Genomic DNA, 11,841 nt, shown 5'->3' with positions numbered 1-11,841 from the left:
TGATATTTTGGATTAATAAAATGGTCTTTCTAATTTTAATAACATTACTTTTTATATTTAAGCAAGAAGAAACAGATGTTTTAAACAATCCAGTCTTCATCACATGGTAGATTCTCTAGTCTGTCACTAAGTTTCATGGAGCAAGGACTACATGTATTAGTAAGCATATCTAGGATCACACCCTAGACTAGTAGCATTCTGGGAACTTTTAGAACTGTATATCTTGAAGTTGTTTACATCCACGATATTAAAAAAAACTCTCCTCTTAGCTTATTTGAAGCAGGCAGCCAGCTGTGGGGGATGCTCTTCTAAAGAAACACTTCGCGCTCAGAATGAGGATTTGAGTGTGGCTTTGGCAGTCAGGCATGTGGCAGAGAGGATGTGAAAGTGAGGTACCGAGCGAGCTGCAGTTGGTGCTCACGTCCTGTTTGCTGAGGACAGGAGCAAGCTCAGCGTGTCCTTGGGGACTGCGCGTGTAACCAGAGCTACTGCGCCCCTCAGGAGAGCAGCTTTCTCCTCTGCTGGCTCCCTGGGAACAAAGCCACGGCTGCCCCATCTCCAGCTGATGTGTGGAGCAGCTTCATCCCAGCTAACCTCTCCGAGTGAATCTAGAGATTGCGGGCAGTTCAGCTGCATCCTGTGCAAGGAGCACTCCCTTGCAAGAATTGCAAGCTCACTTTCTCAGCTTACAGGCTCTATTGAATCACTGGATAAGCAAGGATGAATGGACCAGCAGTTGTAATACAGACCTGGGACTGTGGAGATGTACACATAGTTCAGCATATGCTTTATAAGCGTACATCCCATTGATGCAGAAATAGAAAGAATATAGTAAGAAATTAAAAAAGAAATAAAGAGGCAAACCCCACACCCTGAAGTTTTTACTACTCCAGGTCTGACATGTAAAGAGTGGATAAATGGTCTTTACTGACATGTAACTGTCTCTACATCACCATGACTAGCATTTAGGGCCTAAATGGATGGAGTCCCTCAATACATCAAAAGTACATTGTATTTATTGAAGAGGTTACTACCACCTGCCAGCGGTTTATTGTCCCTCAGCTGGCGTCCACTGTCTCCTCAGATCTGTTGGCTCACTTTATCCTAATCTTATTTAGGCAAATGGATCTCAGTTAATGCAGATAGTTTAAACAGTAAGTCTGGTAACTTGGGTTATTTAATCTAGACAGGATTGGGGAATATCCATCGGAGCAACTGTACCAGCAGGTGTGAGTATCGTTAATATCTGACAGGATGATGGCAACAAAAAATGGGGACAGTAACATTTTTTCACAGTCTTAGCTGGGTTTTGGAAAAGAGCACCTGTTTATAATCTCTAAGACATAATTTTCTTTCAGCAGTAGTGTTGGCTAAACAGACCCTATTATCTCCCTCTGCCACCAAACCTCCTCTTTGGTCAAACAGAAAGAAGTGGGTAACGGCCTCGTGCGCTCTGCCCCTTTTCTTCCCCCTTCCTGTTATGCCAGCACTACTGTTTGGGCCGTTGGGTGAGTCAGTGCAAGGATCTGGATAAAAATAAGTTTTCTTTCTCCCCTCTTGGGTTGCTAGGCACATCATGCATCTGTGCAGACCCTTGTATCAGCACCCCTAGGTCCGTACCAGGGGAGTGTGGCAGTCATCTGGAGCTCCTGGAGCTGGCACTGCAGCTGAAAGAAGTGTTCATGCAGTCATGGCGTTCCTCCCTTGTGTCTCTTTTCCTTGATGGCGAAGTGGGAGCAACTGGACTTCTCAGTTCAGTAATGTTCAGTAGTGCTTTAAGGGTAACTGTATCAAAGCAACAGCTTTCAAACCAGGAAGTTGCCCCCTTGAGAAAGCACAAGATGTACAAAGTTGGGATGGAAAAGGCTCAGGACCATTTCATATGGCCTCTTCCAGCTCTCATCTCCCTCACCCTCTTTGAGGCTTTGCAGCTCTTCCTTTTCACCCTCAAGAGCATTCACTTTGTGTCCCTTGCGCAAAGGAGCTGAAGAAAATTGGCACTGGGGTGACCTTTGTTGGGACTTGGAGGGCACGATTGCAGTGTGACTTATATTTGTGAGTGATACAGCATGACTATACTTCAGGAGGCTAAGGAAGCTGCAAATTGGGCTGCAGGAATTTGGGATTGTCCAGCAAGCAGAAGTGTATACACGTGTGAAAGAGTGGGGAATGAAGATAATGTGAGGGAAAGAGGGAATTACAGACTATTACAGCAAAGGAAAAAGGTGAGTCTCCAACTAAAATACTCAGAGATGCTATATTTGAGATTGTAAATGGTAAAATACTCCAAAAATGGGTCAGAAATAGAGTGCATCAGGCAAAATCGTAATTTGACACACTTATAAAAATTCAGAATTACATATAATCTGACACTTTAGTCATAGAAAAATAATTCAGTTTGCAAAGGAAGAATACTGTGCCATCCTGTATCAAAATCCATGCATTTCTGTCTGTAAATAAGAATATCCTGCAGAAAAATATTTTACTTGGTTAAGCCATGGAGGTCACAGTAATCTGTTTCTAGAAAATGCAATTAATAAATACTGTGATATATAAAATATAAAACTATAGAGTGAAAAAAATTTAGAAAAGAAAACTTAAGGCTTTTTATTTTTCTTGGAACATCCAGCGTATTTACAGCTAAGGTACCAATCTCATCTATTTTATGAGAGTGAAAGCTGTGTACTGTCAGCTTGATTGTTCCTTCAATGTATCAGTCAACCTGGAACACTACAACTGACAAAAGGAAGGACCTCCAACCACTGTGTAGTGAGCAGCAGATACTTCTTTTGGTTTCCCATGTATCTCTTGCACATCAGAAAAGAAAAGATTTGTAAAACGCAGGAGAATGGGAAAGAAACTTGGCAGAGAACTCTTTGGTTACTGTTATACTGATTCTTGTTTAACTTTTCTAATTTATAAAAAATGTGACCATAAATATTTAATTCAAAGGAAGGCCAGCTTTTTCCTAAATTTCTCCAAATGCAATGACGTTCTCAAACAATGGCATAGGATCCAGAAATATTAGAGTAATTCAGTTTAAAGGCTTAGATTTCACTGGTAGGCGAACCCCGAAATCAACAATCCTTCCTTTTACTGCCAAATGCGGGATTTTGTTTTGACTTAGAAAATTGGTTGGGCCCCTATCTCACTAAAGTAGAGACACAAGAGCTGTTTTTTCACAGAGGCCTCAGTCCACAAAAGCCCTTAGTCAGGGCTTAAGTTTAAGGAAGCAAGTGATCTTACTGACTTCAATGGATGCTTCACGTTTGTAAAATTGAGGCATTTAAACAGTCTATTCAAGTGGTCTAACTCTAGCAAGTTGCATTTTCATAATAAAATCATGTATGACATTCTCGAGATCGGAGATGGCGATGTTCTGAAGTCCTCTTGTTTACACACTGCCAGAAGAAATTGGTTAAATTGACTGGGATTAGTAGCTGCTAAAGATTGGCTTTTAATTAAATGGTACAATGTGTCACTCTCTGCATGTTTTAGGCCATGATCTGTTCGCATAAACCACATTTTTTTTCCAAGTTCACTTTGTCCAGCTAAAATAAATTTTTTACACTTACCTACAGGCTTTACACCTAACAGATTCTGGCTTATCAGCTGGACATCTATGGCACTAGTTGACTTTTTACATTTGTGACTGAAATGTAAATATTACATAATAAAGAAAACAGTGCTGTGTTATATTTATATGTTGAACACATAAGGGATCTTTCAAAGCAAAATTCCATTACTATAGTTCCAAATACCAGGCTAAAACAGTCCTGAGCTGGCTGCCTACTTTTCTGCAATCTGATTTATGCCTTATTGAAATAAATTAAAAGATTTGCACTGACTTCAGAATGATTTCGATTGGATGTTTAACTAGTAATAGAAGTGATAATTTAATAAAAGCTCACATACTTCTCTCTTTTTTTCTCATTAAATCTAATGCAAATCTAAAAGAAGGAAATTGAGAATTACGGTGAATTTGAAAACAGTTTCATTAAATTGTGCAGTGGATTTAACCATAAAGCACAACAAGATCCAAATGAAAAGCTTTTTCTTTTGTACACAGAGATTTTTCAGACTCCTGTGTGCACCAATGTCAAATCCAACAGACTCTTGAACCTAGGATTGGATTTTTACCAAAAAAAATTTAATATTTTTCCCAATATCTCTAACATAACATCTCAGAGATATTACAATATTGGTTGGTTTTCTGTCTCTCCCTTCAGTGTTACTCTTTGTATGACTTGGAAGGCCAGACAGAAGGGTGGCTGCTGTACTGAGGGGAAAGGCAGTAACTTTCATGGGATCGAGCTACAGACAGGTGGCCTAGCGGGTCTGTATAAATGTTGTAGCCAATGGTGTAAACAAATTACCAACAGTAAGTTTAGAAAATTATGTTGTTTATTTTGAAGAGGGATCCTAGAGCACCAGAGTTTATAATTTATCAGGAAAAATCAAGAGAAAGAAACTACACTTGGACAACATTGGTTTCTGGAAAATAATTAAATTGAAGGAACAATGAAAATAGAACTAAAGTTGAAACTGCGCACTTGCGATATCAAATATCAATGCAATCACTTTGCAGCAGATAATATGCATGGCAATTAGAGCTTTTTTACATTATATTATAATAAATTCATAATTCATGCATACAATGAGAGCTTTTGGAAAGGAGCATTTGAATTTAACAAACACTACCACTCATCATCTGAGCAAAGATGGCAAAAGGAATTTCAACATTATTTGCGATCTAAAAAATTGAACCATCGTTGTTGCTTTGTGTTGTGCTTCCCTTGCACAGACTGCAGTGCCTTCTGTCTGCTTTAGGGTGTGGCATCTGCCATTGGGGAGGAAAAACTGGCATGTGTTGCCTTTTATAGCAGACTGATTTCATTGTGCTGAGGGCCTCAATTTTATAGCCTCTTAGTTCCAATCTTGTAGCCGAGTTGCTGAAACAAATGGTAGGAAAAGGAGTTAGTGGTACAAACTCTTCAGTTTAAAGCCTGATCCTTTTTTTGCCCTTTTTCAGGGAAAACATTTCAAAGTAAATCTGTGTTAAACTTTTGCAGGTTATTTTCCCGATTGGAAAGAGTTGCGGAGTGTGTCAGGAAGTACTGCGATCTGCAGCCCAGGCACTATCAGCACATCTTAGCAGATCATCAATACATGTATTTTTGCTCAAATATAAATGTCTCAAAGTATAAGTGTTTAATTGATTTTATATTTTATGTTAGAGTACACATGTAAAGAAATACACCCAAGGAGACGTCTATATTTTTATTTGCATATGAAAGACTTTAAAAATCAACTTAGGTGGTTTAATGTGTATAATTAGCGTGCATTTGAATATAGAAAAGAAGAAAATCCAGGAGATAATGTCAAAAAGGCTCACTAACAAAGATGTAGTATTCTCTTGGCAAAAGCTGATGAATGATTTGGCATGAATTCATCTTACGGTTCTGTTATTCTCTCTCCTACAAAGATGATATATCCCTTTCTAGCAGTTTGCATAGAATTGCAATTTGTTGTTGTTACAGACTGTAATGACCCTTGGGTATGCACCTGATTCCCCTCACTAGAATTACTCACCATTTTTTTTCCCCGCTCTGTGTTTATATATGTGTAGCCATATAAAATTTTTGCACTTGCAAAAGATACAAAAAAAAAAAACCCACAGACCCACCAACCAACCAAAAAAACCAAACCCCCCCAACTGTAAACCAGAAGTATTAGCAAGATGTACTTCACAAGCACTGAGACTTTTCAAAACTAACTCCCTAATGCAAATAATAGTATTTCTGACTTTTCAGACAGAGCTAAAATTAATAGACACTGGAATCACACTGCTCATACATTTATCAATAATCTTTACATGTAACTCAACATTAGAGCATGAAGCTTCTGCTCCTTTAATATTTTCACAGTGAATTCAAAAAAGCCTACCTACTCGTGACAGCATCTTTCTTGATATGCTGCATTTTTCTCTACCATTATGATTGAATCTCCTATTTATCCTTTTTGAAATTTGAAAACGTGCTTACCTTTAACAGACGGTACAAATATATTAATTTAAAACATCGTGGTTTAGACCTTTGCTGTATTGAAAACGTTCACTCATATCCCAGTTTCCTGTATTCATAGCCAAGTATTTGATCTCCCAAATGCTTTCATTAGTTCAACATAATGTGTGACTATTACCTTTTGTTATACTAGGGTATCATTTGTATTAAGATAGTTATAAAAAAAACTTCAAACTGTTCTGGTTCAAAAATGTAGGTCAGCAGCAGCTTTCCATTTGGACCAAGAGTTACTCAGATTATATATTTTGGGGTTTGTGTTACTACGTTTACATGAGTGTCTTGTGCATACTGGAAATTATGTTGTTTGGGGAAGCAATTATGAGACTGAAAATGTCTCTCGCTCTTTGATCATCTCTTGTTGAACTGCAAATAAGTACACAGAACATATTGAAAACAGCCCTATATATAAAAGCATCATCAGTGCAAATGACCGTTAGAATTTGGAGACAGCTGGACAATGTGGACAACTGCAAAGATGCTACCGCTGCAGAATTTTAGGTTAAATATTATAACCGTCTGCACATACAATATAAATCTTCAGGGGGCGGGTGGCTGGGGGTGGGGGGGAATCCAGAACAAGTCTGATTTCTCCATCACACGAGCAAATGTGTCCCTGCCCTCGGAACACGAGGCGGCTGCTGAGCACGGCACACGGGGCTGGGGGACAGCGTGCGGCTCCCGAAAGTTTGACCGATCCATCTGCTCCGGCACAGCTGGAGCGCATGGCGGCCCCTCGCCTCCCTCCCGCCGAACCGGCCCGCGCGGGGCAGCGCCGCCGGCGGCACCCTCGGCCCCGCAGCACCGGGGACAGTCCCGCTCCCCGCCCCGCCCCAGCGGCGTTCGGCGGCCCGGAGCGCCCGTCGGGGCCCGCTTCGACCCCTCTCTCGGAGCAGCCCCCGCGGGCTCCATGCTCCGCGCAGGCCGCGACCCCCGGCGCGCACACGGGCGGGACCCCGCTGGGAGCGGGGGGACCCGCGGGGGCCGCGCCCCCCATCCCGCCGCGCTGCCGGGAGAGCAGGGAGGGGAGCGGGAGCCCGAGCGAGTCCAGCGTGGAGTCCAGTCCGCGTTTTGCGGGTGCGCGGGAGCGATCGGGGCGGAGGGGGCGATGGCTGCCGGCGCTGGCTCGCTCCCTCTCTCATGCCATGCTGGGCCAGCGCGGCTCCGGCAGACGTGTGTTTACCCATATCCGGGTTAGGGAGGAAAGGAGGAGAAAAAAAAAGTTTCATTTAAACCTGAACAAAAAAACTTTCAACGTGAAATCACACAGCGGGAACGGGCACGGACCGTAAGGCGTTCTTACCATTTCTAACCTCAATCACGGACTCGGGGAGGGAAATCGCTGTAACTCGGTGCGTGCGGAGCGGTCCGCAGGGGATACTCTGGGACCAGTCAAGTCCCTGCCCCGGCCGCTTCTCCTTCTGCCCCTCTCCTCTCCTTCTCCCCACCCCTCAGCTCGCCCCCCATTTTTCAGGGTGGGAGTCGATTTTTTTGTTTTGTTTTGTTTAGTTTTTCAATTTTGGGGTTTTTAAAATTTTTTTTGTAGTTACTATTATCAGTACCAATTTCTCCGGACTCGCAATGTTGCGATGATCATGGCCGCGCAAGTCGCAGCGGCTCCGGCGAGTGCGAACAACAGCAAGGGCAAAGCCCCGAGCCTGCCGGGCGGCCTGGGCCCAGAGCGAGGCCCGGGGGGGGCCGGGGCTCCCGGGCCGGGCCCCGCACTGGGGGTCGGCGAGGGGAGTCCGGCCGGAGGCAACAGCGTGAATAATTTAGATCACCATCTCCACCACCACCACCGCAGCGAGCCGCCGAACATGGCCAATAACGCGGCTCCCGCCGCTGCCGCCGGTAACAACAACAACAACGCCAGCGGCGGCGGCGGCGGCTCCTCCTCGGAGCCGGCTCTGAAGGAAGGTGGAAGCTCCTCGGAGTTATCTTCATCTTCTTCGTCTTCTTCCTCCTCCTCCTCCTCCTCCTCCAACCCGGGCTCGGCTATGGAGACGGGGCTGCTCCCCAACCACAAGCTGAAGAGCGTCGGAGGCGATCACCCCGCCGCGCCGCCCCACCACCACCATGCCCACCACCCGCATCACCATGCCCACCACCACCATGCCCACCACCCGCACCACCACCACCATGCACTACAGCAGCAGCTAAATCAATTCCCGCCGCCGCCGCCGCAGCAGCCGCCGCCTCAGCACCATCCCGTGCAGAATAACAACAGCAGCCTCGGCGGCGGCGGCGGCGGCAGCGGCAGCAACAACAACGGCGGTGGCGGTGGCGGCGCTGCTCAGCCCAGTGCAGACATGGAGCAGCAGCAACATGGAGGAAAAGACAGTGTTTTGGGCGCTCAGGCCGAGCCCCCCCAGCAGCCGCAGCAAATGCTGAATAAAGGCGCCGACGAGGAGGAGATGCCCGGCAAGATGGGCGAGCCCATCGGCGGCCGCTACGACCACCCCGGCTTGGGACCCCTGGGCGGACAGCAGCAGCCCCAGCAGCCGCCCCCGAGCGCTGGGAGCGGCGGCGGCGGCCTCGGCGGCGGCGGCGGGAGCGGGGGAGGCGGCGGCGGCCCCTCCGCGGTGGGTGTCTCGGAGTTCAATAGCTATTATGGCAACCCTGCCCCTGCCCCTGCCAGCAGCGCTACGGCGAGCCGCGCCGGGCCTTGCTTTGATCAACATGGCGGACAACAAAGCCCCGGGATGGGGATAATGCACCCCACGGCGGCCCCCAACAGCATGGACCCCCTGCAGAACTCCCACGAAGGGTACCCCAACAGCCAGTACAACCACTACCCGGGCTACGGCCGCGGCCCCAGCGGCGGCGGCGCGGGCGGCGGCGGCGGCGCGGGAGCCGTGGCGGCGGCGGCGGCGGCCGCCGGGGCAGGCGGCGGCGGCTACGGGGGCTCCGCGGCGGGCTACGGGGTGCTGAGCTCCCCGAGGCAGCCCGGCGGCGGCATGATGATGGGCCCCGGCGGCGGAGCCGGCCTCGGCAAGGCTGGTGCCGGCGCGGCGGCGGCGGCCGGCGGATTTGCGCGGTTCTCCGGACAGAACCAGCACCCGTCCGGGGCCACCCCTACCCTGAACCAGCTGCTCACGTCCCCCAGCCCCATGATGCGGAGCTACGGCAGCAGCTACCCCGACTACAGCAGCCCCAGCGCCCCGCCGCAGCCCCAGCCCCAGGCAGCGGCGGCCGCCCCGGGAAGCCAGCAGGCAGCGGCGGGCATGGGCATGGGCAAGGACATGGGCGCCCAGTACGGAGCGGCGAACCCGGCCTGGGCAGCGGCTCAACAAAGGAACCACCCGGCGATGAGCCCCGGGAACACCGGGCAGGCCATCAGCAGGACCCAGGTAACTCCCCGCGCTCGCTTAATGACGGCTCGTGCCTCCGTGTCGCTCGTGTTGGGCTCTTAGTTTCTTTGTAATTCACTTTTTTTCTCCCCCCCCCCCCCCCCCCTTTTTTGTCTTTTATTTTTTTTCCCTTCCCCCCCAACCCCCATTCTCTTCTGGGCCAGTTTTGCCCCTCGCTGCCTCCGTAGCGAGGGTGAGCCGTGCACAATGCACGGCCCCGTTGGGGCTGAAGGCACCGGAGTGTAGCTTTCGCTGCCGAAATTAGGTTGTTCTCAGACCCAATTAATATTTTCCCCCGCCACTTTAAAAAGCGTCGGAGAGGCGCAGGGCCCGGAGGACAAACAGCTCGGGACGGACGGGGGCGGGGGGTTGGATTTTGTAACCGGAGTGCCGGACCCGAGGGGCTCCCGGGGGATAACGTCCATTATCTTTCACGGGGCCTTTTTTTTTTTTCTTCTCTCTTTAACCCGTTGCTTTTTTTTTTTTTTTTTTTTTTTTTAATCCCCGAGCAGAACGAGTTGCGCCGTTGCGCGCTCTCAGCAAATTAGTTTGTCACTGATTGGAGTTACCGCAGTGAGATCCACGTAACGCGGCCGCGCTCCTTTCCCTGTGGGAAGAGCGCGCGCGCGCGTGTGTGTGCGCGCCTGTGCGCCCGGTCCGCGCGGGTCGTCCCGGCCCGGTGACCTGCGGCGGACTCGCCCGGCCGGCAGGAGCGCGCCCGGGTGCGCGGGCGCGTAATTGCCTTTCACTTCCAAACACATGCGGAAATAAAAATTAAAAAAAAAAAAAAAAGAAAAAAGGAGAAAGGGGAAAAAAAAAAAAAGAGGGAAAAGTCCTTGGCGTCAGCGAAGGGGCGCGGGCACCGGGGCAGGCCGCCGCCCCCGCTCCCTCCCGCACTCCTCTGCCCCAGCCCCGGTAACTCCGGCGATCGATCGATGGATGGATCCGATCGATAGGCAGGCACGATGATCGTAGGGCGGCGGGCGCGGCGCAGCGCCTTTCCGGGGCGGCGCGGCGAGGCGCGGCAGGAATGCCGGCTGCCGGGCGCGACCCTTGGAGGAGCGTCCGGGTCTCCTCCGCCCGCCAGGTTGGGAATTTGAATTGTGGAGGTAAACTGGCTGCAACCGTCTCCCGACAGCTGCCTCCGAGTTGACATCTAATCTGCCATCTGATTGGCTCCGCGCGCGCCATTGGGCACCTCGCGCCGCTGATGTAAATAGAGGCGCTGGAGCGGCGCAGGCACAGAGACCCCGCCGCCAGCACCGCCGGCACCGCGGGGCACCGGGGGGCACCGGGGCACCGCCGCCAGCGCCGCGCGGGCACCGCCCCCGCCCCCCGGCCTGCCCGCGCCGCCCGCCTCTCCTGGGCTCCCATTGATTTGTTTATCTACTTATCTATATTTACTTGCTTCTTTCAGATTTTTAATTCCGCGCTAATTAGGGGCGGTAGGGAAAGTGCCTCGTAAGAACAGTGCTTTTGGACGAGGGTTCGGGTTTTCGGGTCGCGCTCGAGCCTTCTTAAAAGAAAAAAACCAAAAAACCCTGACAAACCTAAACATTTTGTAATGTTGCATATTATGGATGTTATGCAAGGGATTGGATTTTTATTAAAAAAAAGAAACCAAATACTAGTTTCGTTGCGTTTCTGTTAGCTCGATGCCTATCCTGTGCATGCCTCTTAAAAAGATCGTGTTTGCATGTGAGCTGCTGTAGGTGAGAAAATGCCGTGTATTGTACAAAGAAGGGGAGAAGGAGCCGCTCTGCCAGAGGTTGTGTTTGTTTCAGCTCTGCAACAAATCCAGATATTCGGGAGAAAACGTGCTTTTGGGTTTGAATTGTGGTTAGAATACTTCAAGAAGCATCGGGAGTTGTTGATCTCATTATTTTTCCACACAAGTGTGAGATTAGGCTCGAATTCTCAGTAGGAAAGTGAATTGTGTTAAATGGAGTAGTGCATTAGATTTTTATGGGTTTCTTCTCCCTTCAACAAGATCTTTCTATTAAGAACTGTTAAATCTTTTAACAGCTTTTAACAGCAAGGTCTGACAGGAACAAATGCAGGTGTATGCTTTTGGGGTCCTCCAACGGCTGCATCTTTCCATAAAGTAATGAATAGAATCTGGAAAAATCACCACTTAATATTGCAAATGATGTATTAATCCTGAAAAAAATAGTAACCTTAGATGAGCTATGTGTGTGTTTGTCTACTTCCGACAGACCATTCCTGTCATGTTTTTAGTTTTTATTCCATTTTCCTTTCTTGTTCTTCCAAGGAAATAAGATTTGTGTATGTGTTAATTTTTACCATTTTTTAAATTTGCAACAGTAAAAGGGTCACTGGAAGCCATAATGTGATGAGGCCTCGTATGCATAACCTTTCATAATTACTCTAAAAATATTTGCATCCTCTCC

General features: G+C 48.3%; 1 protein-coding gene across 2 annotated transcripts in view; it reads left to right on the top strand.

Moving 5' to 3' along the window:
• Positions 1 to 7,897: 7,897 nt before the first annotated feature.
• ARID1B (AT-rich interaction domain 1B) overlaps positions 7,898 to 11,841 on the top strand; it is a 325,248-nt gene continuing 321,304 nt past the window's right edge. For both annotated transcript variants that reach the window (XM_058801602.1, XM_058801601.1), the window contains exon 1: positions 7,898 to 9,430. In XM_058801602.1, coding sequence (XP_058657585.1) covers positions 7,898 to 9,430 — 1,533 coding nt within the window. The remainder of the gene's footprint in view (positions 9,431 to 11,841) is intronic.

Source organism: Ammospiza caudacuta, chromosome 3 (genome assembly GCF_027887145.1).
Source record: "Ammospiza caudacuta isolate bAmmCau1 chromosome 3, bAmmCau1.pri, whole genome shotgun sequence".
Lineage (NCBI taxonomy): Eukaryota > Metazoa > Chordata > Aves > Passeriformes > Passerellidae > Ammospiza > Ammospiza caudacuta.
Note: the sequence above shows the minus strand (reverse complement) of the source record. Positions and strands in the feature narration are given on the sequence as shown.